The sequence below is a fragment of the Chelonia mydas genome, chromosome 6, assembly GCF_015237465.2.
Source record: "Chelonia mydas isolate rCheMyd1 chromosome 6, rCheMyd1.pri.v2, whole genome shotgun sequence".
Taxonomy (NCBI): domain Eukaryota; kingdom Metazoa; phylum Chordata; order Testudines; family Cheloniidae; genus Chelonia; species Chelonia mydas.
In genome coordinates this window covers 88,757,433-88,785,351 of record NC_051246.2, presented here as the reverse complement: position 1 = coordinate 88,785,351, position 27,919 = coordinate 88,757,433, and the positions used below count along the sequence as shown (strand labels likewise).

The following is a 27,919-nucleotide window of genomic DNA, read 5'->3' as shown; positions in this document are numbered from 1 at the left end:
CGTGTGTATGTCTCTCTCAGAACAAAAACCAAAAGCTCTAAAAAGTACTGAAAGGTTTTATTTGTTTGTTAGTATTTTGTTACTAATTCTAGTTGTGATTGTTTATTGGGCATTTTCATGGAATAAGAGTGGCAAAAGCAACTTGCTGTTAATATATTGGTCGATGATATGAGGGTTCTTTGGGTTTTGGATTTAGTATTCAAGATTAGTGGCTGTTGAACTCTGCATGACCTAGGCTATTCTTTAGAGTTGGCTTTGGAATTATCACTTTTAATGGTTATGCATAGTATGTATTTTTAATGTTATAGTCAATGCTGGGGGTAACAGGGTACATTTTTATGAAGAAATGCTTGGAGTTTCCTTAGTTAAAATTTTTCAGAGCTATCTGAAAATAAAATATTTCTAAGTCTTTTTTACTATATGATTTCACTGATAATTCATATAGCTCTATAGAGAGTTAAGAATTAGTTTGTCAGAAAACAAAGTAAATGATAGGTTTCAGAGTAGCAGCTGTGTTAGTCTGTATTTGCAAAAAGAAAAGGAGTACTTGTGGCACTTTAGAGACTAACAAATTTATTTGAGCATAAGCTTTCGTGAGCTACAGCTCACGAAAGCTTATGCTCAAATAAATTTGTTAGTCTCTAAAGTAAATGATGTATTTTCTATTTCGCCCTCCCCACCAAACATATATTAAAGTGAAAGTAAAATACAGGAAACACCACACTTGGTAAAGTCATACTTTGAATTTAAGATTCCAGTAATGGGTCTCTTGTTTGTTCTGCTTAGTTGTTTCTATGAAGGATCTGTCAGCTGAAATTTATCCCGGGGAATGGATGTAAATGGTTTGGGGTTTTTTTGTGTTTGCTTGTTTTTGGAAGGAGGGCAAGAGTGGGAAAAGAAAGGAGAAAAACAGGGAAGAGGGTCACTAAGAACCATCTTCCTTTTCACCTTTGCAGCCTCCCCCAGCATTGGGGTGCCCTGTCCTTCTGGTCAGAGCCGGTTTGGAGCCTGTCTATGCCATTTCTAGATGGGCCAGTACTATTGATATTTGTTTTAAAACACTTGCCAAAACTCAATTTCCATTAAAAAAATCTTTTCTTTATTCATTTACTTTAGAAATCAAAATAAATTGACAGACTTTTTTCAGGTTTGGGTCTAGTCATTAACCCCCAGTTCTTATTTTAGAAATTGAACTTATAATAGTCAAATAAATTGAAACAGAGTAATTACATTACTGTGAATGTCATTAAAATGTACTATTAATCTGCCTACACACACACATTGCAAAATGCTGATAATCCCTGGAAATGTTGTAAACCTAAAGGCCCTATTCTACTCTCATTGAACTCAGTGGCAAAACTCCCATGTCTTACTTTTTTTTTTTAAATGATCTCTAACGTTCTGCTATGAAACGGACAACATGACCAGGTTCTTCATTGCGATTTTGAAAATTACCATTAATTTATTTTAAATTTTGTCAGGTAACTAAAAATCAGAAGCACATGGCTGATGAACAAAAATTGCAAAGCGTTTTTGACTGGTCTATACTAGGAGTTACCGACTACAAGCTATTTACACATAAATGTGACTCTGTAGATAAAGCAATCTGTACAAACACAGATAGACGCACTGACACTTTTATTGCTTTGTGTTTGCTATATGTATTTAGTTTGTTGTATTCATCTGCTCCTAAATTTCCAATGCTGTAAACACACTGATTTAACTAAATGGCTAAAACTATTTAGTTGGCACTTATCAAATGTGGCTCTGTACCGTGGTTTCACTGTGTACTCAGATCCAATTCAGTGAAAAAAGAAAAAAGAATTTTTGTGGGTTTAGATACCGACTCTCCACAGGACTTGCCTAACCTGGCTCTTGTGAAAGCTAATCCTTGTACAACTTTAACCTCTCTGCTTTCAACATACTGAATTCCACACAGCTGACTTTTCAAAAACTGCACAGCAATCTTGTTCAGCCTTTTTCTGTGAGTAACTGATTCCTAAATAGCTTTATTTAATTATTTTAATGGAAAAAGGATTGGTAAGTAACATGGGTATGTATACAAATGTAAGCACATTATGGTCATGTTTGGGTGTTATACTTCAACAACTATAGCCGGTGTAGTCCATGCTATTCCCTAAAAAGAAGATGATTTGAAGTCCTTTCTTTTGTGTATAAAGGAAAAACGGATCTTATATTTATGGTTTACTTGGCATCATGGAGCAAAAACTCACTAACAGGGCCTTATCTGAAATAAATGCTGGATTTATTTTTACATAAAAGCAAAACTGTATATGGCTTAATAACTAAAATACTGAACTTGTTCCATCCAATCAAATTTTATACTTTAGATAGTTGTGACCTGTATATTGTTTTTAGACTATTGACATTTCTGAGCATTTCAACGTAAACTTTAAAGTGAAACGTTCATTATGTTGCCAAGTCATCAGAGTTGCAAAGAAAACTCTACGTTGTCTGTTCTTTTGACAGCTGTGTACTTTCCCATTCTCGTAACTCAAACACTATTGTCTTTTTAAAGATTTTACTATGTATAAAGATACATTTTGATAAAACATTTAGAAAGTGGGTTTGCATAATGCAACATTAATGACAAGAAAACCAAGAAATAATTATGTATACTGTATACACAATGAATAATTATACACAGAGAGCTGAATAATTAGTGTAAGTATATGCATTACATACTTTTTAAAAACGTAGAATGTCATATGTATTTAGGTTTATAAACATAAGGGTTGGGAACTAGTGAGTTCTTTTGGCTAAAGCCCAATATTGGCCTTATTTCAGTTTAATTGGAAGAGGATCTTGAATTCATCTTCTCCATGAGTTATCAGGAACCTGGATTTCTCTTTGTACCAAAGGTTAATAAGAAATGTGTCTGCAAAAGTCAAACAGCATTAAATACCAAAAACTGATTATTATTCCACAGGAGTTGTTCTGTCATTCATAATCTCTCCATGCTCCAACCTTCCTCAGCTAATCTTTAATGGATGACATGCAAGAAAGAAAAATAACTAACATCTAAAAAGGGGACTCTACAGCAAGCTTTTAAAGAAATGGAAAATACTTTTCTCAGTGCTAGAAATAACCACCATTGGCACTTAATTAGTGAAAAGACCACTTAAGTAAGAGGAAATAAGTAATGTTAAATTAAACTTTAACTCTAGCCTAGCATCCTATTGGATGATTTGTTTTCTTCAATTCTGCTGTTTGAACTGTTGCACATTTATTCAGTAATTACAATTTTTCAAGTAAATTAAGGACATTTTCAATAATGCTCTGCACTTCATTATGTGCATACCCTATACCACATCTGAGTATTCCAAAGAACTGCACAAACATGAATACACAATATTAACTACTTGAACAGACTAAACGAAAACGTAAGTTTTCCTGTACTGTACTCCATTGCTACTTTTTTTTTTTGAGACCGAGAAAAAGAGAGACAGACAAACATATAAAGCTGCAAAACAGGTATAACAGTAAGTGATATGGAACACAAACAGCAGATAATAGATTGAGAAAAAGGTGGAACTTTTCCTTTTTTATTTTTAAAAACAGAGAGAGAGAGGAAAAACCTCCAAAAGAGTTCACAATTTACATAAAACAATATTTTAAACATTCATATAGCAAAATTCATGGACCAATCTTTTCCCAATACATTCATATATAAACACAAAAACAAATGTTCTGCAATTATCTACTGGATTTTTAATAACAAAATAATTTATCCTGCTGAAAATTCAGGGATCTCAAAGCACTTGTCTCACAACTTACAGTGCTCTAGAGCTGTGAAAAATTTTACCTTCACATTACGAGTTTCCTATTTTAAGAACATTCTTAAGTCTATTTTAAGAACACTGCTACAGTCAAAAACTGGATGTAAGTATGAAATACTTGCCAACCTATTTTATTTTTGTATCAGTTTCTGAATGCATTTTTTTAAACTCACAAGAACAGTCCAAGGAATGACCCAGGTTGGGACTTTTAAGGGCTTCTTTGAAAATCCCAGCCTAGCATTAGTTTATCTGTCCCAGCCAGCACACTGGATATGTATCTCTTTACTACACTCCTGTTCCTCTCCTCTCACCACCAACGTTCTCTCCCCCAAAGCCTGGGAAACAAGCAGGGAGAACTGGAAGTCCTGGCAAAGTCAAGGAATTATGATGTGATTGGAAAAACAGAGTCTTGGTGGGATAACTCACATGACTGGAGTACTGTCATGGACGGATATAAGCTGTTCAGGAAGGACAGGCAGGGCAGAAAAGGTGGGGGAGTTGCACTGTATGTAAGAGAGCAGTATGACTGCTCAGAGCTCCGGTATGAAACTGCAGAAAAACCTGAGAGTCTGTGGATTAAGTTTAGAAGTGTGAGCACCAAGGGTGATGTCGTGGTGGGAGTCTGCTATAGACCACCAGACCAGGGGGATGAGGTGGACGAGGTTTCTTCTGGCAACTCGCAGAAGCTACTAGATCACAAGCCCTGGTTCTCATGGGAGACTTCAATCACCCTGATATCTGCTGGGAGAGCAACACAGCGGTGCACAGACAATCCAGGAAGTTTTTGGAAAATGTAGGGGACAATTTCCTGGTGCAAGTGCTAGAGGAACCAACTAGGGGCAGAGCTCTTCCTGACCTGCTGCTCACAAACCGGGAAGAATTAGAAGGGGAAGCAAAAGTGGATGGGAACCTGGGAGGCAGTGACAGTGAGATGGTCGAGTTCAGGATCCTGACACAAGGAGGAAAGGAAAGCAGCAGAATACGGACCCTGGACTTCAGAAAAGCGGACTTTGACTCCCTCAGGGAACTGATGGGCAAGATGCCCTGGGAGAATAACATGAGGGGGAAAGGAGTCCAGGAGATCTGGCTTTATTTTAAGGAATCCTTATTGAGGTTACAGGGACAAACCATCCCGATGTGTAGAAAGAATAGTAAATATGGCAGGCGACCAGCTTGGCTTAACAGTGAAATCCTTGCTGATCTTAAACACAAAAAAGAAGCTTACAAGAAGTGGAAGATTGGACAAATGACCAGGAATGAGTATAAAAATATTGCTCGGGCATGCAGGAGTGAAATAAGGAAGGCCAAATCACATCTGGAGTTGCAGCTAGCAAGAGATGTTAAGAGAGAAAGTTATTTACATGATCTAAAGGAATGTAGGAACAGACCACTCCTTGTCCACGATGCACTGAATAGAGCAGATAACCTGGAAGCCTTCTTATGGCTGGTCAAAATAGCCAGTCATTTTTTAGAATTAGTATGCTGACCACTTGCTTAATCAGCATGCTTGGACTGCCCCTTTTGGAAAGTACGAGTTCAGAGACGTGACTCTTCCCCCTCCTCACCCTGAAGGAATTTTCTACTCTTCACGGTCATTGATCCAAGTCTCATCTCCCATTTCCAAGTGGGGAGGCTAATCTACTGAGAGAAAAAAAGTATTTTTGTGCTTGAGAGAGACTGTATTGGCCATGAGATTGTATTGAGCAACCCTGTGATGCAATGAGCCTGAAGCTCAGACCTTCTAGAGAGACTTGAGAACAGACATCACTGTTGCCATTCTTGGTCATCAGTCTCATTCTACATGCTTAGCCCCCTTATATTGCAGCATGACATTGTGTCACTAAGTAACACTTTGTGGCAGTGATGTAGCCCTACTAAAATAAAGAGCCTGCAAGACTCTCTATATAGCAAATATACCTAGAGTACAAAACCAGTGAAGGAGCAACCCTCAAACGTCTGGCACTTTAGGAAGTTTTTACAAACCAATGGGGGCTTCAACTAGACGCTGAAACTCTCCCTTACACACAACTGCTCCTTCCTGTTAGCAGACAATGGTTGCCCCCTATATATCTATTTGTTTCTTCTTGGGGAAGGTCTAGTGGACTATCATCCTGGTTCAGATTGAGATCCATTCCCTCCTCTCACACCTTTGAATGGATATTCACCTTCTTTCTCCCATCTCTTCCTTGCAGTGTCTCCACCCTTACTTTCCACTCTCCCTTTACCTTTTTTGGTGTGGTCCCCCCTTCTCCCACCCCTGGGGGGCAACTTTCCTTTCTCCCTTTCCACCTTTGGTGTCCATCCCTTCCTCTGTCCCCTTTGAGAGGTTTCTCCTTCCTCTTCACAACCCCTCCTGTGAGGTTCCTCCTTCCTCTCCCACAACCTTCCCTCCCACAGAATTCCCTGTTTTCCTCTCCATCACCCTACGCTCAATCCCTATATGGCTCTCTCTTCCTCTGCCTTCACCTGTTGCCTCTTCAATTACTTCCTCCTCCCGAGGGATAATTAAGTGAACAATACCTCCATAGATGAGGGCTTAGATGAGAGAGAATCAGGCAGGGGGAACAGTAAAGAATTAGAAGAGAGAGAGAGAGAGAGACAGAGCCTATGGAAATCAGCAGCAGCAGCAGGAATAATAGCCTCTAGTGGCCAAAGAACTGCAACAACAACAAAATTCTTCCCTATTTCTAGTCCCAGCTACTTGGGGCAGAGACAGGAACCCAAGACAGAGGTTGAAACTCACTATTAGGGCTGCAAAAAGGAATGATAAAGACTATATTTGACAGTACATTATTTCTTATATATGACTACAAACACACGCCTTGTGTTTCTTTCCTCACTCTTTTTTACTTAATCTTTTGTTATTCTCCCATCAACCCCTCAGATATTTCTGTTCTTCCTCTTTACCTCTTCCCATGCATGTACAAAGCTCTAGAAATGAAAAGTATAAAGTGACAAGCTTTGGGTTATTTGCTGCTGAACTCTATGGAAATTTCCATTTAAAAATGAACTCTCTTTTTAACAAAAAGAAAAGGAGTACTTGTGGCACCTTAGAGACTAACCAATTTATTTGAGCATCAGCTTTCGTGAGCTACAGCTCACTTCATCCGATGAAGTGAGCTGTAGCTCACGAAAGCTCATGCTCAAATAAATTGGTTAGTCTCTAAGGTGCCACAAGTACTCCTTTTCTTTTTGCGAATACAGACTAACACGGCTGTTACTCTGAAACCTCTCTTTTTAACAACAGTGCCAGTCCCAAGTGTGGATAAAAAAGGATGCTTCTGCAGTTGGGTTTACACTCCTCTCCAGAATGGAGAGGGGTAAGTAGTGGTGTTCCCCAAGGGTCAGCCCTAGGACCAATCCTATTCAACTTATTCATAAATGATCTGTAGAAAGGGGTAAACAGTGAGGTGGCAAAGTTTGCAGATGATACTAAACTGCTCAAGATAGTTAAGACCAAAGCAGACTGTGAAGAGCTTCAAAAAGATCTCACAAAACTAAGTGACTGGGCAACAAAATGGCAAATGAAATTTAATGTGGATAAATGTAAAGTAATGCACACTGGAGAAAATAACCCCAACTATACATATAATATGATGGGGGCTAATTTAGCAACAACTAATCAGGAGGAAGATCTTGGAGTCATCATGGATAGTTCTCTGAAGACGTCCACGCAGAGTGCAGCGGCAGTCAAACATGCAAATGGGATGTTAGGAATCATTAAAAAAAGTTTAGAGAATAAGACGGAGAGTATCTTATTGCCCTTATATAAATCCATGGTACGCCCACATCTTGAATACTGTGTACAGATGTGGTCTCCTCATCTCAAAAAAGATATACTGGCATTAGAAAAGGTTCAGAAAAGGGCAACTAAAATGATTAGGGGTTTGGAACAGGTCCCATATGAGGCGAGATTAAAGAGGCTAGGACTTTTCAGCTTGGAAAAGAGGAGACTAAGGGGGGATATGATAGAGGTATATAAAATCATGAGTGGTGTGGAAAAAGTGAATAAGGAAAAATTATTTACTTGTTCTCATAATATAAAAACTAGGGGCCACCAAATGAAATTAATGGGTAGTAGGTTTAAAACAAATAAAAGGAAGTTCTTCCTCACTCAGCGCACAGTCAACCTGTGGAACCCCTTGCCTGAGGAGGTTGTGAAGGCTAGGACTATAACAGGGTTTAAAAGAGAACTGGACAAATTCATGGAGGTTAAGTTCATTAATGGCTATTAGCCAGGATGGGTATGGAATGGTGTCTCTAGCCTCTGTTTGTCAGAGGGTGGAGATGAATGGCAGGAGAGAGATCACTAGATCATTACCTGTTAGGTTCACCCCCTCTAGGGCACCTGGCATTGGCCACTGTCGGTGGACAGGATACTGGGCTGGATAGACCTTAGATCCAGTATGGTCATTCTTATGTTAACCCACTAAGGTAAAGCCTTACTGCAACAGTAACAGTTGGTGGGCAAAACCAGAGGTGGGCGAACTTTTTGGCTTGAGGGCCACATCTGGGTATGCAAATTATATGGCAGGCCATGAATGCTCACGAAATTGGCGTTGGAGTGCAGGAGGCGGTAAGGGCTCTAGGTGGGATTGCGGGCTCTGGGGTGGAGCCAGAAATGAGTTCAGGGTGCAGGAGGGGGCTCTGGGCTGGGGCAGTGGGTTGGAGTGCTGGGGCGGGGGGTAAGAGTTCCAGCTGGAGGTGTGGGCTCTGGGGTGGGGTTGGGGCTGAGGGGTTTGGGGTGCAGGAGGGTGCTCCAGGCTTGGACCAAGGGGTTTGGAGTGTGGGAGGGGGCTCCAGGATGTGGCAGGGGATTGGGGCATGTGGGGGGTGAGGGCTCCGGCTGGGGGTGCAGGCTCTGGGGTGGGGCTGGGGATGAGGGGTTTGGGGTGTAGGAGGGTGCTCTGTGCTGGGACTGAGGGGTTCAGAGGGCTGGAGCGGGATCAGGGCTGGGGCAGGGGGTTGTGGCATGGGAGGGGCTCAGGGGTGCAGGCTTCGGGTGGCACTTACCTCAAGCAGCTCCCAGAATCAGCAGCATGTCTCCCATCTGGCTCCTACACGGAGCCGCGGCCAGGCGGCTCTGCGCACTGCCCCATCTGCAGGCACCACTCCTACAGCTCCCATTGGCCACTGTTCCCGGCCAATTGGAGCTGCGGGGGTGGTGCTTGGGGCAGGGACAGAGTGTGGAGCCCCCTGGTTGCCCCTACACATAGGAGCTGGATGGGGAACATGGCGCTACTTCCGGGAGCCACACAGAGCCACAGCATGTGCATACAGAGTGATCTCTGATCCCGCTCCCTGGCTGGAGTGCAGGAGTGGGGCAAGCCCCAGACCCCGCTCCCCAGTGGGAGCTCAAGGGCCAGATTAAATTGGCTGGCGAGCCAGATGTGGCCCATAGGCCGTAGTTTGCCCACCCCTGTCTTGAACCAAAAATCGAGGATGGTAGATGTAAATGGAGCTTAAAACCCAAATACGACAGATCTCAGTGAAAGCCAAAAGGAAGCTAGAATCAAGACATCAAATCCTCATGACCAAATTTGTAACAAGAACAGGTACATGGAATTATGAACTTTGTATAGTACAGAAAAACTGGCATAAGTTACATAAGAAACGAGAAAATACCACATGAACATACTTAATATCAGTGAAATGAGATGGGCAGGAGGTGGCAAGATGGAGTTTGATAGTACTACAATCTTATACTCAGGTGTAGGAATTATGCTGGATAAAATCACAGCGAAGACTCTGCTGACTTGGGAGGCAGTGAATGAGAGAATAACGACAGCCATGCTGCAAACAAGACAGGACACCTGTAAAAGTATATGCACCAACAAACACAGCAGGCCACAGTGAAATAGATACATTCTATGAGCAGGTGCAGCAACAACTGGACGATGTGCCTATCCACAAAATCAAGGTGATGATAGGCAACTTCAATGCACAAACTGGTAACAACTCTACTGGCTGGGAAGTAGTCACAGGCAGAGCAGCGGAAGGCATCCAAACTGATAATGACGAATAGGTCTCGATTCTCAGTGGCACAAACACCCTAAAGATAGGAGGACAAGAGGAGTCACAAGGTCACACGGAGATCACGAGATTATGCAACTATCCACCAGACAGAGCACGTGTGTATATCTAAAATGTGCTATTTTCTTTGAGGGATGTCAGAGTCAGCAGAGGAGCAGATATTGGCTCAGATCATTATATTTTAGTGTCCACATTACAACTTAAACTCAAAGATCATGAAGACACACAGACAGTGTTCTAGCAAGAGAAAAGTTCAAGGACACAGAAACGTAGATCTGATTCCAGATTGCACTTAGTAACCATTCCAGGATTTATAGGACCAGGCTGATGACAGAGCAGGACATATTAGAAAAGTAAGACGGCTCAGGTGGTTGGGATGTGAACACCATATGGCAGATGGGAAACATGCTACGCAAACACTGAATTGCATACCCGAAAGAGGAAAGAGAAAGCAAGGAAGGCAAAGGAAGATCTGGCATAGGAAGTGACAGAGAACACTGAGCGAATTGCCATCACCTGGGAAGAAGTACCACAACTAGCGAGTAACCATAACCAATGCAGAAACTGGACTGCCTGAGATGTCAGGTATCTTTTTCTGCCTTTCTGACACAGGTTTTAAATCAGCAAGGCCTTCTATAAATTGGAAGGTTCATTTTTAAAAAGTGAATTGTAATCCCTCCCAAAGAAGGTGGTAAATGTTTTTATGATGTCCTTATGTGATGCTTTTTACAATGTACTTTTCTGGAGTAATTTTCTTATCACAAAGTCAGTACTAAGCAATAGGAAGAATGCAAACACCCATATTTATAAGCTTCATTCTCAATGTGTTAAATACAATAGCAATTAAACATTAACTAGTTACATGAAATCATAACACCATGTGTTCCCCTTTTCTCAATGAACTTAACAAATTGAAAAAAATCATTTGTCTAAATACACTGAATCTTCATTATTATGCTCTTTAATAATAAAGTAGGTCTGCCCCTGAAGTTTTTATTAGACAGATCGGCAAACCTCCACAAGTTCAGTTTGGTTTAGATAACTTGGATAAGCACTCCAAATTTTGGAGTTATCTGAAACTTTTACACTGGTAAAACCGAGCAGGAAGCAAACACTCGAGAGATATTGGAGGCTTTCTTCTTCCAGTCAGGCTAGAAATAAAAGGACACCCAGTCTCCCAGCAATTAGACACTTCTGCTCTTCCAGAACAGGAGATGCAGAAACAAAGAAAAGATGAGAGGGGGAAAATTTATTAAAAAGTTACCCTAATGTTCTTAAGACTTCAAAGCTTTGATTCACATTCGGGTTTGCATGGTTTATTGCTATGTCCATATCTAGTTATCATATCATGTCATATCCTTCTGAGAGGATATCATTAATAAATTTACTAAAGTAAACAGAAAATTAAAAACTTAAGATGGGAACTGATTGCCAACAGTTGTGTCTTCCTATCCTTACAGGAAACTGATTAGGATTTTGACTATGTATTTTATATCTACAGGGGCTTTTTCCCTATAGGCTTAATGAGCAATGAAGGTTTACTTTAAATAGAATATTTCTGTATTATATACAATAGGTAAGACGCTATGCAAACATCCAGAAAACAAACAGATAACTTGGAATTTAATGCAAACAAAAGATGTTATCATGACACATACAGAAGATTTATGTTTCTTCTGAATATACACAAGAGGGTTCATTCAAAAAAAGAAACTAGCAGAATTTAATAATATCCAGAATTTCTCTTATTTTGTTTCACACTATCTAGCTCCTCATCCCCATAAACCTCCTCTTCCATCTGTGATATACACACATAAAAGAATATCGTATTCTTAGGAGCTTGACATTAAACAGATAGCCAACCATCTGATTTTTCAGTTGGAGAGTTTACTTATATTCTTTTCCACTATTTTTCTGGTGATGATTAATCTCCCTTTCAGTACCAATATCTTGGAGACAGGTCATTAGACACATAATTTTACACCTTGCACCTAACTTAAACCTCATAAAATATGGCTGAGAATAAATTGCGTGAAGCATTTTATAAAATTCTGGTGCAATTAACTGTTTAAATCACATGGAGAAAGACCTCAAAGAACGTCGTCATCTTTCTTTACGGTACTAAACATCATCTTTCTATAATATTTTAGCCTCACGGTGTACTGGCTCTATATAAGAAATCACTGTCAAATGTAAATATATTCTACTTAAAATATAACTTTTTGCAACTTAACAAGATAACTGTTTTTTTTATATACTTACCCAGAGAACAATGGTTAAATATATTCACATCTGTATTGTTCTTAAAATCTATTTTAAAGTAGTCACTTTCAACTGTAAACTTTAAAATCGTTGCACTTTGGAAATCTTTTATAAACCTCATCCTCTGGAGACATACCATCATCAATGTCATGAGATGAAAATTCATTAACTACCAGAAGAACAGATTTTTCAAGTAAAGTGCAGGTCTCCAGTTGAGGTGAATGTGTGACTATCTCCATACAAAGGGGGGGCGGGTGGGGTAGTATTGCTCTGAACAAGCTAAAACAATAAGTGGTATTTGAACTGCTGGTTGAAAGGTAGAGGCACTGGTAATCATTATTTCTTCTTGTTTGTTCAGGACCTTCCAACAAAACAAACAACCTTTTTGTGATTGGATTGACATGGTGTTAACAATGCACTTAATGCCCAAATCAGTATGAATACAGGTAAAGCTCTCACTAATACCAGTACCAGGATGTTAAAGCCAGCTATTTTCTAAGCAACTCTAAACAGCCACACATAAAAAAAAATTATCAAATCTTCCCTCCTTTAGCAAACATAGCTAACAGTCACTAGGCTACGTCATATAGCAACCATGGGTACTGTATGATCCATAGGGCCATCTGTTAAATGCTTGTCTACTGTACCTGCAGTCTTTTCCGCAATCTTAGCTTCTGTAGCTCTCTCTTGCAGTTCTAAGTCCAGCTTTATTGTCTTCAGCTCCTTGTCTTTTTCAGACAGCTTATCCTGAAGCTTAATTGAACAAATGGACAATAAGATTCTTGTCTGACAAATATACCCTGTCCATTAATCTTCAGCAAAATAAAAATTTCCCGTTATAAAATGATTCCTTTCCTCCCAAAGAAAACAAATATTAAACAACACAGATGTTTAACGTACTTCTATTTATTTAAAACACTAAAGCAGAAAACACCATCTGTTTTCAACCCCCTTGTTTTCATCTACTCTGTACGACAGACAGCACTGTTTTTATTTGGGATACTCCAACTCAGAAACTACTAGCTGTAACAGTGTTACATTAAGAAATTCAGAAGCAGCATGGGATGAACGATGCATCTTATTCCCTGGAATATTCTTTCAGCTCACAGCCCTTTCATAGCAATGGTGTTCAGTGCAGATAAACGGAAAGGTTTGGGCCAAGTTTGTAGGTGCAATACATTCTTTTCTGTATTCTTTTCAAGCCAGAATTTTGACTCTTTCTCCCCATATTGAGCCCTTCTTTTATTTGGGAATTAATTGGATCTGTACTTGGGAAACAGTAAAGTGTGGCTGTCATTTAACTGTAAAAAAATGTACCCGCAGAAACATCAGAATCTGCCATTTGGTTATGCACATGTGACTCTCACTGACAATGGAAACCTCTGCAGCGTGTGACCCAGGGATTGGCAACCTTTGGCACACGGCCCATCAGGGTAAGCCCCCTGGCAGACCAGCCTGTTTTGTTTACCTGCCGCGTCCGCAGGTTTGGGCGATCGCAGCTCCCACTGGCCGCGGTTTGCCACTCCAGGCCAATGAGGGCTGCAGGAAGCAGCGGCCAGCACATCCCTCGGCCTGCACCACTTCCCGCAGCCCCATTGGCCTGGAGTGGTGAACCAGTGGGAGCTGCGATCGGCTGAATCTGCGGACACAGCAGGTAAACAAACCGGCCCAGCCTGCCAAAGGTTGCAGCGTGCCAAAGGCTGCCGATCCCTGGTGTAACCAATAACAGAAATTACCCCAAAACTTACATTAAAACAACCAAGTGACATTTGGGGCCTGCCTATCAGATGGACTATATTCATAAAGCAAGAGCTCCAGTTTACAAATTATTGCTCTTATTTATAAGCTTCTAGCCAATGTTTATGCCAAACAGCTGATAATAGCGTCATGAAATGCTTGAGCTGTCTGAGAATGGGGGAAAATCCATGGGGATAAATTGTTTAACAGAACAGATTAAATGAATGCCATTCTGGAAAGTAGGTTTCAAACTTTTCATAAAAATGTGGAAGCACCATCATTCAAACTCTCTACCATCAACATTATATTAGAAGGCTGAAGTCTAGTCTAGAACACACGAAAAAAACAAAACAAAACCCAAGACAAGGTAGTGATGGAGGCTGAGGGAATTAAAGTAACACTAATAAAACATGGATTGAGTTCATTTGGTAGATAGAATAACTTTGGAACCAAGAACTCTCAGAGTCTCAAACTCCTCCAAATTCTAGAGAGAAAAATCCAATGGAGATTACAGTGCACAAACAGAGGGACGCAGAGGTTATATTAAAATGATCAATGCTTAAGAATTTGTACAATCTCTAGGGTTTCCCTCAAGATTAGGACATGAGGGGGTAGGGGAAAAATCTCAAATGTTTTCTATCTAAAATGAGAGAAATTTGGAGAAATATATGTAGAGATTGCAATTGTTATTTTGGTATTAGTCTAATTAAAGGTGGAATTAAGCAAGTAGGAGAGGGAATGTGAGAGAGTAGATAATTTAAGCTTGGGATGGAAAAATGTGGTCAGCATTAAACAAACAGAGGTGCTGTTAGAGGCCAGGTACGGTAACAGACCTGAAGAGGCATTGCTGCTAAATAAATCAAGTTCAGTCAATCAGCTGCAATGCAGAAATTCATTAATTAAATGACAACGGGGAAATGCTAATAAAAAGGGAAAATAAATACAGCGGAATTTACTAAGCCCTCAAATCTGTGAACATTTCTGTACTTGTTTTCAAAAGGACAACCAAAATGAGTACAGTTAAGCATATGCATGTTTGCAGGATTGGGGCCTGAAACAATTTGCTATGTCTAATTATTTACGTTCTGCTTTTAAGACATTGGTCTCTCCCCTCTTCTCAGAAAAGTTTTAATAGGAGTGCACTGTTGTGAGATTTCATGTTACTAAATATCATTACTTCTTCAAAATATTGTATGATACCTTTACTACTAGTTTGCTGTGAAATATCAAACTATTGTAAAAATAAATGGACAAAGCACATTTTGTGACACATTATTCTCGCTTTTGTACCGTGCTTACTTAATCACTCATTTGCAAAATTCTGTGATCTGTACTGGATCTCCCAGTCATTAGCGTGAATGACTGACATGAAACTAGCCCAGTGTGGGCCCTGATCCAAAGCTCACAGAAGACCACAGGAGTCTTTCCATTAATTTCAGTAGGTTTCAGATTAGCCCTTCTGCTTCTAAATTCCCCAGTCTCCACAAGTCTGACTGAAACCTAGTAAAATGTTAATGAATGGCCCTACAGTGATATATTTATTTTGCATCTATATCTATGATATAGGAATTGATGTCACTGATTAAAAAAGTCAAAAAATAAAAGATTATTCACTTCCTTGGAAACATTCATTACGCAAATACTAAGAGTAGAAATGACAAGAGATCTATTGATTAATAATGCAATAAAATAAAATAATTAAAAAAACTATATTAGAAAAGGTTGAAATGAAGGTTTAATGGGAAACAATAAAACAGCAAGTACTGTAATCTGAATATCTCTATTGTACCTTTTTATTCTTTGCCCTTACAACATCCAATTCTTTTAAAAGGAATGCAATATTCATCTCTTTATCTAGGTCTCCAGTCTCCTTCCAAGAAGTCATAAGGTCAGAGAGCATTCTACCTTGTTTTTCTGTAATACTATGATTTTTAAAAAAAGATTAAAAAAATTCATCAATCAATAGAACAGAAATTCTCTCATTCAGCAAGACATCCACTACCTGCATCTGAAGCTTACAAAACTATCACAGATTTAGGATTTATAAATTAGCCATAGAGCTGGACAATGCTATTTCTCATCTTTAAACCTACAAGAGCAGCAGTATTTGAAATAATAAATGTATTAAAATGCTAGTATATAAAATAAACGAAGCTAAATAAGCTATGAAGTCTATAAATTGGAAATGCATAAAGGAAGTAAATATCAAAAATGCTGAGCTTAATCTGGAGTGATAACGTAAGGAAAATATTGGGGGATCAAATTTATGCTCAGGATAAAGTATATATTTCAAGAGAATGGGTCACTCAACGAAAAGAAATGAAAATATTCAAAAGATATGAGACAAAGGAAAACATATTTTTGATATTCTAGAAAATGATTTTATGTTATTCTAAATATTATATCAGACCACAGGATGTTCCCACTTTATACCACCCTATTCCAAGAGCATTTATTTAGTGATGGAAAGAAGAGAGATAAGGTAGAGTTGAAAAGGTTAATTTTTGGAATACAATGTGGTGAAATTTCCTGCTGAACCTTTATACTACCTATTTTGCTTCTAAGGTCTGATACCAGCTACTATAGGGAGCTGATAACAAGGGGTGAAATCCTTTCCTGGTTAAAAACTGAATTGGGCACTCTTGCTATACCAATCAGACAAAAATTTAAACTTCATCAACAGTATACCAATGTCTACAAAATATTGTCTTGTAGTCTACCTTTCTAGGACCCAACTCAAAGTAAGATTTTAAAAATTCCTTTTACTCTGTCACCTGTTATTTCCAGATAACTCAGATCTTAGCTCTAATGCAGAACCAATGTAGACATGTTCATGGATTAGGGGAGAAATTCATGGATTATAAGTAACAGGCACAGAAACCTTAAGTTTTATACAATATAACCTATTACCTTTGACATAACAACTCTGCAACTTTTTTTGTGCACGCTATCTTCAAATACAATACATTTCCCAAAAATAAATAGGAGAAAACCAAGGGTGATCTTTCCCAGACAGCTGAAGACCTAGCAAAATATTTTCAAATGTGGCTAAGTGTCTTTGGAAACGAAATCCCATTTCCAAAAATTTACTTAGACACTACAGTCCCACTGACTTTCAATGAGACTTCCTAAATCAATGGCTCCTGATTGCCTAAGTCACTTTTGAAAATGGGATTCAGGCTCCAAAGTCATGAGGGTGCATTTGAAAATTTAACCCCTAGTAAATAAATCAGAGTTTCTCATAAGTACATACACACATGATTACATGAAGGAGCGTTTCACATTCTAATTATAATGAAAATGCAATATAGATTATCATGGGACTCAAAACAGGTCAAATAAAGAATGGAAAATAATATGGATAAGTCTACTAAAGGCCTTACAGAATATCTGCATTAAGACAACCAATGATTAACATATACAGACCCCAGAAATTTTTATTATATATAAACATGAACAGATCAAGGATGAAACTATGGATCCTATCTCCAGCACACAAAGAAACAAATCTTGGATCCATAGAGCCATGGAGAGATCAGCTGCCCCCAGGAATGTGTCGAGAGGACTATGCATGGAATTCTAGGGCTACCGCAGTTGATTCATCACTTTCTATCAAAGACATCCATATTGAGTAGCATGTTAGCACAATTATGTCAAACAAGGGTAGCTTGCACTGAAGCAAGAGGGAAGCTGTGCAAGTGGTAGGACCAGTTATCAGTTCAACTGGACTCACCAACGTAAGAAGTTGGTATTATGAAGGTGAACACAAGAAGCGTTATTAACACTGGAAAAAGATAAGAGGGAATCTACATGGAAGGCAGAAAGATGTAAACACGTATCAACTTGCCCCTCCTTTCACCTTTGCTACTGACAATTTAGTCACTTGCCCATCTCACATCTAAGAGTTGCATTTGACCCTTTCACTTCTCTCCTCTCACACCCCAGTATTCACCACTTCTAAAACCATCCTTTCTTTTCAGTCCCCATTGCTAATACCCTGGCTCACACAACATGTCTCTCTCTGACCTGAACTATAATACAACCACCTAATCCCCAGCCTCCCTGATCTTCCCATCTTCAATCTATCCACAATTCTGTAGCCACGTTATAATCTCTCTCTCACTCCACAGACCATTCCTCCCTTTCCCATAGCCCCCTAGATTCCTTCTGTGGGTGCTTTCCCCAAAGTATTATAAATCCTCATCCTCACTTGTAAGGCTTTGCCTACGTCTCACCTCCTATCTGCCTTTGTTCCCCCAACTCACACCAGGTGGTCTGCCCACTCCTCACCCATCATTGCTCCCTTGGTTTCTCCTCTTCCTTGTCTTAATTCCCATAAACTCAATTCACTCGTGAATGAAAGCCCCTCTTCCAGTGCACCCAACAACAGCCTCACTCTCTTCCTTCAAGCCCTCTCTCCAAGACCCATTTCTTTTGCCTTGGTTTTCGTAAGTGGCCTACACTGCTGAGCTCTCTCTCCTGCTGCCCAGCCCAATACCCAATTGTAATTAGTGTCAGAACTTCATTTGTGACATAAAGAGACTTTGTTTTAACCATTGCCCCTCATTTTGCTACCCCTTCTTTTCTATAGTTAGCTTCATTTTCAATGTTTGTCTGATGCAGATTTTACCTTCTTTGGGGCAGTGACCATGCCTTGTTTAAATTTCAGTAGTGTTTTGTGCAGGTTTATTATAGCCCTAGGTAAACATTTATCAGCACCACAATAGCTTTGGATTAGTGCTTGAGGAGAAACAGCTGAAAGGAGTGGGAGACACACTGGATTCCAGGAGACATGGCCTAGGGGTGGGAGAGCATGGTGACCATTTTTATGAATCCAACACATAAGTAGCCTTACACTCATTCCAATTTACACAGAAATGCTCCATATTTTTGGAATTTTCAAAGCCTAAGGGAGTTAGGCACCCAAATACCATTGAATTTTAATGCAAGCTGGGCAGCTAACTCCCTTCATCGCCTTTGAAAATTTTACCCATAATAGTGAAATATTCTCAATCCAGGAAAAATATATAAAAGAAGCTTGTATTTACCTTGATTCTTCAGCAGTACAAGGGGCAATAACATGATCTAGACACACATTCTGGGTGCTAGCACTCTGAACACTGAGTGAGGTGGCTGTTGGCAAATCTGACAGCTTCATTGCTTCAACATTGCCTTGGATGACCAATTCATGTTGTGGTCGTAGGCTTCTTGAAGAACTTGGATAAAGCTGAAATTTCGGACAAAAGTCTTCTCTTTGCTGTTCCAGATTACAGATTTCTATTTGAAGATAAAAATTAACAAAAAGTTCTCCTTGAACTGCCTTTTAAATTGAAGGAACGCATACACTTAAAATAATTTATGAAGTTTTAAAACCCACCCACACTTTTCTTTGTAACAGGAGGAGGAAACATACCAATTTAGATCCACTGCTCCCTCATCCTATTGATGAAAGGAGAGGAGTGTATCCAAAGCACTGACTCAGGAGATCCGTCCATATTCAGGAGTTACTGATTTTTACTGGATATTTCACATGCAAGTCAAAAATTGCTCCCCATTTCCTGATTTCTCTTCCCTCTCAATTACTTATTAACAGGATAGATCATTGGTCCTGACAGATGACCTGCAATAGCCAGGGTAAGCCTGTATTACAGCGCGTTATGAGCCTGATTTTCATTTACACTAAGGCCTCTTGACTTCAAAGCTTATGTTAATTTTCCTCTTAGCTCCCAAAGCACCTGGCTCCACTCAGCTCTCCAGCTTCTATAGAAATATGATACTCCAGCATGTGCTATGATAGTTTTGCCACCACAATTTGTGGAAGTCTGCTGGAATATGCAGCCAGTGCATGTCAGTGCATCATTCACCCAGAGAGTGTAATAATATTTGCAAATCTTCAGAAGCAGGTATACTCTTAGCTATCTGTTTTATGTAGATTAAATAGAGACTACCAAGAGTTCTATTTCTAAAACTTCTTGAGGAGGGTTTTTGTTTTGTGTCACTGTTGTTTATTAAGATTACTTTTATTCTATACATACTGTACTTTGATCAGACTCATTATTTCCCCTCAAAACAGATACAAGAAAAAACTGTCTATGCCCTGTTACTGTTCTATGAATAGCCTTAAAATACCCATTAAACCCAGGATACTGTATTGCATATAAAACAGAGAAGCAGAGACTTTAATCCAAGAACATTCAAATAAAGTAATTCCCTAAAATCTGTTGAAATCGTGGGACTCTTTCTTTCCTGAGGGAGGAATAGCAATGACACACAGTCACTTGCTGCAATCTCTGCCTCAGCACTGGGGTTGAAGCTTGCTCCCTCAGGTTAGGCTATCGCAGCACTATTACGGAACTTATGCAGGACAGGCAGGACTCCTGAATCAGGTCTGCACTACTGCTCATTGTCCCACGCACCCCTGATTTCTGACTGGCCGTTCATTGAAACTGCTGCTGGATTTATGAGCTATTGGGAGAAAGTGGTTCAGCCTCTTTCTCCCTGCTACAATACACAGCAAAGGAAGACCTCGCTGTAATGAACAAGGCAGAGCAGAGACACTGAGTACAGATCTTGCCCCCACTAGGGTGTGGGACATTCTGGGTATATTCAGTCACTATTAGCTAGAGAACTAAGGTAATGGGAGTTTTTATTGCCTTTAAACCCTCGTTGTGGGGGGCGGGGGTGGAATCCCTTTTGGTTGTGTAACCACTAAAGGGAGTGCTCCTTGAACTACCTTTAATTGCTTCCCTATCTACCAAGTACACATTGACGAATTTTGTCTGCAAATGCATTGTCTCCTCCACTTCTCCCACTTTAGATACCCTTTGCTTTGCATACAAAGTAATACAAACCACCCCCCTGCACATTATAGGATGGGTGCTGCATTACTGAAATTCGTACTTGCTCTCAATAGTTTGGTTCAATCTCAGGTAATTATTTTCTTTCTGTATTCTAGCAGTAGACTCCATAACTAGTATTTATTTGAAGCACCTCAGGCAGGGATGGATTAGTGACTGCGATGAACTCTCCAACCACCACACACCTACTATTTATTATTTGTATTACCTTTGGGCCTCGAAGCCTTAGTCATGGATCAGGACTCCCTAGGAACTGTACAAACACAGGACAAAAAGATGGTTCCTGCCCTAAAATACTTATCATCCAAGTATATAACAAGCTAATCAGCCTTTGTAGTTACACTGGGACAGATCAAAATTTCAAGAGATCTCAGCCCTCATACTCCAGGGCATAAGGTGATCGATAGCAGAGGTTTTCCTTTTCCTATTTTTCACATCTGCAGCTTTTAAACCACATCAATGTATGTACTGAGTTCTTGCAGGAGGGTGAGCTGAACTGTACTGTTTAGGGCACTAGTAGGGTGGTGCTCTCTGATTCCCAATCGAGGAGCGGTTAGGACTTGGAAATCTATGTCTCCTTTGAGTCATCAGCAAAGCCAGTCATCATTGCAATGGATTCAAATTTGCATGGGACATTTCAATTAGCTGGTCTTAGGGCCTGTAATTGATCTGGCTTGAGGGATGTTTATGGGACCTGGTCCTTCCTTACTGGTTTTATAAGACAGAGAGGAAAGGTGGCAACCTCCCCCTCTCAGAATTGGAAGGACTATCTGTCATGGGGCATTAAGGGTGAAGTTGTTGCTTGTTCAATAAAGCTGCATCCTTTCTTTGCCAAGGCACTACAACTATGTCATTGTCCTCATTTGAGCGTGTCTGGACCAGAGTGCTTTGAGGAAAATTTTGTAAATGCAGTCAGGTTTACTGTGTATTGTGACTTTTATCAATTTCAGAAATATTTTATTCACCAAATAAGCATGACCATTTGTCCTAGCTACAGAACCACCTTCAACTCCCTAACTAATAATGTAAACCCTGGGGCTGATGCAAGATGATAACTTGGCTTATTGCTAAATTATGCAACAATATGGATCATTGCCCACCTTGGGTGTGTTGCTTCATGCCTCCTGTGAATCCTAAGGTGTGCATTAATCAGTACTAGTGCACAGACACAACAGACACTGAAAGTATATCTATAATCAGGCTGCATGAAGAGTGCCATGGATGGGACTCGCAGCATCTTTTTAGACATTCTGGAATATATTTTCATTGAAGTGGTACCACAACATGGATTTTGACTCTTCTCGCATGGGCCAACCAACCTTTTTTCTATATAAATTCCATATTAATATTTCACGGCAAAGGTGAAACCAAACAGCTGATCATCAATTTATCTTGAATGAATTGCTCATTCATGTTGAGGGAAAGGGGGGCAAATGTTAAGAAGGGATATAAAGACACTATAATTGAAGCTGGCAGGTCTGTGGGGTGGAGAAAGTTAAAGGGGGGTCGGTTTGTGTTGAGAATAAGGTGGAGGGAAATTTAACATGTTTAACTTGGGAGTGATGGAGGGTGAAACAAGTAGTAAAAAAACAAAAAATATGAGCCTACAATATAAATGCATCCTTCCCCCTAGTCCTCCTCTGTCTTTGTCTTTTTAAATTGTACACTCTTTGAGGAAAGGACCATGACTTCCTCTGTGCATGGAAAACACCTAGCAGTTTTTGAGCCCTGCCGCAGTGTAAGCTACAGCAGTCATTACTATTTCTATCATCATTGAAATGTCAGAGACACTGGAGTGGGGAAGCAGACTACTGGAGAATCCTGTAGCTACACAGACAATAAAGGAAAAGGGGAGATATGCTGGTTTAAAACTGGTGATGCGTAGCCCTCTGGGACTTCCCAACACTTCACTTGCTATACTCAGCTAATCAGCACTTAGTTTGTCAGGAAATATCTGGGGATCTACATATATGTAAAGGGAAAGGAAAGAACTGATCAGGCAGTAGGGTAGGTAAGATAGGAGTTATCTGCAGAGGACAGAGATGGCCAAGAGGGATGGAAATTAGACAAAGGAAGGAAGAGGGAAGACAGAGAGAAAGACAAAGAGCAATATACATTCTGGAAAATGAACTAAGCTTTTTTTGGAAAGCAGATTACTAAATTACAAGCTCATGGGCCCATGCTGTCATTGTTAAAGGGACACTCAGGTTGAAAATCATATTAAAAACCCCATACTTTAAATAAAACCCAAATTTCCATACTTATGGTATCAACAGCAAGCTTAGATGATTAAAAAAAGAATGGTAACAAAATCTGTATTAACTTTTCATTATTTATTCTGTTTATGCCCTCTTCCCCCCCCCCCCCGCAGTTTGAACAACAAGAAGTCTAGTTTCACCCAGGCCTGGCTTACACTTAAAATGTAGGCCAACATAGCCATGTCACTCAGCAATGTGAAAAATCCACGCCTCCGAGCAACGTAGCAATGCTGACCTAGACCCCACTGTAGATGGAGCTAGGCCGATGGAAGAATGCTTCCAGTGACCTAGCTACTGTCGCCCAGGAAAACCCCTTCCATGAGTGCAAGCTGTGTCTATGCTATGGCAGAACTATAACACCATATATTCTCCATAGTAAAGAAATACCCCCAATCTGTTTCTAGTTTGCATACATTAGCACAAAGCTACAATGTTTGGGACATCGAGCAAATGTTCATTTGTTTAAAAAGAAATATAAAATCTATTCCCACCGGAATATTAAAAAAAAGAAAGAAACCTTTATAGCGGTATTACAAATACTTATTCCCCCACCACTGACCACAATACACATATCTGGTCAAATTTGAAAATCCAGATATTTATGTCAAACCAAAGACAACCAATCTATACAATGTCCAGGTGCTACTATCAGGCAACAAACCATCACCTAAAAGCTTCACTGCAACCCTTCCCTCTCATTTTTGAGGCAGTGATTGATCTTGTTACTTTATTATTGATTTGTCAAAAAAGTCCAAACCAAGTTTAACTTTCGTGGAGTGGTGGAAAATAAATTTCTAAAAATTTCCCGTGACCTGCAACAATCCAGATGTTCCTGCTTCAGAAATTCCACCAGCGCTGTACATTTGGGTTGAAACAAGATGTTTGTTCTGACAAGACAATTACCATCATTATCTTCAAGCAATATCAGCTGAACCATTTCAGCTGAAAATAGACTAAAGTGTTTGTGATGTGTCATTCCATATTCTTTATGAAAATACAGTTATGATATGAATATGACATAACTGAGATATACTTTATGCAAGATGGCTCATGTATCATCGGAAAGGTTAAGATTTGCTGAATGTTATTATCCAATTTGTATGCCTGTATCATTTCTGTATCTGAAGTTAGGAATATTGAATAGGTATCTGTATTTGTAACTGTATTTCAACTATGCTACTTTGGGTGATTCCCACTGCTAAGAACTTCAGGTATAACAATGAAAAAGCCTGACAGTGCTGATGGCCCATCAGCAAGAGACAATTGACTGTAAAAGAGTTTAGTCTTTCTGTGAACGTGTGGTTCAGCCTGTGAAGAATGACTACAGGGGCCCTACAGAGGAATGTGACCATGTCACCTGATACTGGAACCCATCTTGAATTCTGTACTTTTCCATGAGAAGTTTGGTGGGGGGAGTCAAACTAGGAAACAAAGGACTCCCGCCTTATGCAAATCCTATTTAAGGGTGGGGAGTGAGGTAATCAAGGTTCTCAGTTCTCCCCTGCTACCCCACCCAAGATGACTGCTGGAAACAACTAAGACTGAACTGGGGGAAAGAGCTGGAAGGGCATCTGGCCTGTTAAGAAGATTATTAGAACCACATTTAGGGTGAGAACTTACATGTAACCAGTTTCTTTAATGTATTAAGCTTAGTTTGCGTGCTCTGTTTTATTTTCTTAGTAATCTGCCTTGTTCTGTCTGCTACCTCCTTAACTACCTAAAATACACCTGTTATAGTTAATAAATTTATTTCTGGTTTATATAATATATAATAGTTTATGTGATTTCTAACTGGGGGGGCGAGAAGTTGTGTATACCCTCCTCCACATTGAGGGAGGGGGTGAATTTCATAATATATCTTTGGGTCTGTACTCCAAGGGAGATGGACATCTCGGGGCTGGAGAAAGTCCCTTAAACTGAGTCTTCCCAGAGCTGATCTGCAGTGGGGTGTGGCCCTGCCTGTATGTGTTAGAGGAGGTTTTAAGAGCCTGGCTCAGCAAGACAGGTTAAAGGGGGCCCAGGACGGCAGAACAGGTAGACTCCGTGATATCTCAGCACATCAGGTGGCTTCCCAAGGGGTCCAACCCGCCACAATGTTATCTTAAATTCATAACATCTAATGCAATTTGACTGTACATTATTGCACTTCTACTAATCAATATATTAAGTCTTATGGAAAAGACAACACTTCAGCTTGAATCTTGTAACTAACCCATTTTTAACAGATGCAAAAGAAACCAATACGATGGCTGGGTAACTTAAGGATCAGAAAGGAATGAATCAGCATTTTTTGTCAAGGCCAACATATACACATATTACCTCTGAAACGTCTACCAAACAGAATGTCTGCAAGAGAACCAGATTGCTAAACAGCTCGCCCCCTTCCTGAATAGAGGTCCTATATCCTGAAAAAGAGGGCAAAGCTCATATAAAAGGGTTTTACTTGAATAAACATGCAGTGGAACAAAATGACACTGAGGGAAGGAATCTACTTCCGTTGCTTGGTGTAGGTGGGGAGGGGTGGGGTTTGTTTGGGCTGTATGCAAGGATCTACATATGCCTGCTTTCTCCTCCCTCATTCCCATTGGGGTCATCACAAGCACAGTATGTATGAGGTTGCAAAGTACCTTGGCAAAGAGCTTCTACTACTTTTTGATGTCCTCTACTCAGTTGACATGCCTCTTTCTCAGTACTGTTGTCCTTTATGTGTGTGCAAACCAGAAGTCTTCAAGATTCAGCCCAAATAAATTAGTGAGAAGATGGAGAAGGACTTGGGAATTCAGTGCAAGTAGATAATGAAAATAATTCCAACTTCTGTTTGGCAAAATTGTAACAGCTGGCTCAAACATTTAATACAGAATATTGCTACAGGATCAACATCTCCCATTTTCAGAATAAAAGCCTCAGGTTACCTCAGCCTAGGGGTTTTAGCATAGACTGGCCTAAGTTGATCGTTTTATTGACCTAATAGTCATAGTATTGAGTGTCTAAACTTGGCATTTGTCTAGGAGCACCAGGCTATTATCCTGCAACTGTCCTTCATTGACACTCTCTTTTAATTTGGCCCTATTACGTATTTTCCTTGTGTCGGGACTACTAAAAAAATATGCTTTTTACTAGGACTCCATATGAGGCCTAATAGCATCACCTGTGCAGAGTTCAGAGCAGCTCCATGGGGAGGCTGGGATCTGCAGCCACAGAAGTTTAGGGACATCCGGGGGCTCGTATCACACTCAATGTGTCACTTAATTGAATCCCTTCCCCTTCCTGTAACTCCACCTAGCCTGACTTCCACAAATGACAGCCAGGCCCTTGAGAATTACATCAGAGAAAGTGCTGCGCAGGTGCAGTATATCCCAATTCCCTCATCTGTCCCTAATTGTCAGCCCGGTAAAGACTGAACAGGCCACAAGGCCTAAAGACAGTCACCTGGTTCACAACTGGTGCAAGTCAGGGAGAAGAGACCCCCATTAGGCTGAAGACCCTAAAATCCCCGGCAATTAACTGGGACAGGCAAGGGTCTCTTAAGGAATTCCTCCAAACACAATGCAAGGCAGATTTAGTGTGTTGTTTGTTTTCTTTTGAAAACACACACGTTTAAGAAGCTGTAGGTTGATGGCCTGTCATCTCTGCCCATGGAGGATTCAGTGCCACACCTAGGGTCTTTATTCAAGCATAGTTTTATTCTCCAAAAATACAATTTAGGCAAAACCTTGAACACAGATACAAGATTTTTCCTCTTTATCCCTCTTAGTCCATCTTGCTTCAGAGTCGACCATAGTCTCCCTCTTGTTGCTCCTCATTCCTCCTCCAAGCCATCTGCTTAGGAGTTGCCCTTCTCCAGGGCTTGTCAGAGGAGCCAGCTCCTCTACTAACTGAGCTCTATCTCACTCTTTTTAGATTCCTCATTCCTCTGACTCCTTCCCAGCTGGGTCAATAATTGAACAGGGTCATTTGATCTTTAGCCCATCAGGATCAGCTGGGAGGATCACAAGTGAGGCTGGCCCTGACTCCCCTGAAAGAGCTAGTCACTCTGTGACAGGGACCCATTAATAATAATACCACTTAGCTCTTCTATAGATAGCACTTTTCATCAGTAGAAATCAAAGCCCTTGCATTAAAGAAAGTCAGTCTCATCCCGATTTCCAGATGTGGTAACTGGGGCACAAATACAGGAAGTGAGACTTGCCCAAAGTCACCCACACGCCAGTGGCAGAAACGGGCATAGAACCCAGGTCTTTTGAATTCCACTCCAGTGCTCTGTCCACTACCTCATTTTTGGCCCTTCTCCTTGCCCCCTTCTATTCTGGTGACATTTAGAGATTACTCCCACAGTTTCTCTTTTCTTTTTCATTGGCTTCATTAGGACCTTAAGAGACACAACAAAATGGAGTCAAAGAATAATGATTTTTTTTTAAACAGTGAACATGGAATAATGTTTCCCTATCAAGAAATAAAGAGGAAATTCAAATAATTATAGTGGTATTCTTCCAAAACTCAGGATGGCCACAACTTTCATTAACATGCCAGATCACAATATGATCTGTCACAAAAAACCCAAGAGGCACATTTAGAAACTTTTTATAATTTTTAATGGTTTGTGTAAAAATAATTATCCTCTTAATTAAAATGAGATTGTAATTCTCAAACATATAACTTTTCAACTACCAAAACTGCTTTGACAGATAGTTGCATTAGTACAGCGCTGCAGTTTAACGGCTGAGGCTTTTCTGATTTTGGTTTGCATTTTTAAGAGTCTAAAATGGTGATGAAATGGACAGAAATTTTTGTTAAAACAAGAAAGCTTTTTGCTAATAGTTCACAAAGCAAAACTTGTATAAGTTTTATTCTGAAATGTCACTTATTTCACATGATAAAAAAACTTTTAAAATAACTTCTGAAAAAGTCAGATGTCCTTTGTCTTCTAGAATATAGACAAAACTCAAAGTGTAATGGTTCATTTCTTTAAATC

The 27,919-nt window shown here is 40.0% G+C and overlaps 1 protein-coding gene across 17 annotated transcripts in view; it reads right to left on the bottom strand.

Annotated features, from left to right (window-relative positions):
- Positions 1-27,919, bottom strand: part of MIPOL1 (mirror-image polydactyly 1) — a 283,359-nt gene that overhangs the window by 181,102 nt on the left and 74,338 nt on the right. For 14 of the 17 annotated variants that reach the window (XM_043549731.1, XM_043549737.1, XM_043549733.1 and 11 more), the window contains 4 exons: positions 20,898-20,942; positions 18,881-19,109; positions 15,622-15,754; positions 12,743-12,848 (listed from right to left, as the gene is read on the bottom strand). In XM_043549731.1, coding sequence (XP_043405666.1) covers positions 12,743-12,848; positions 15,622-15,754; positions 18,881-19,109; positions 20,898-20,922 — 493 coding nt within the window. In that variant the 5' untranslated portion in view covers positions 20,923-20,942. The remainder of the gene's footprint in view (positions 1-12,742; positions 12,849-15,621; positions 15,755-18,880; positions 19,110-20,897; positions 20,943-27,919) is intronic. The other 3 variants (XM_037900633.1, XM_037900630.1, XM_037900631.2) reach the window with 1 other exon arrangement.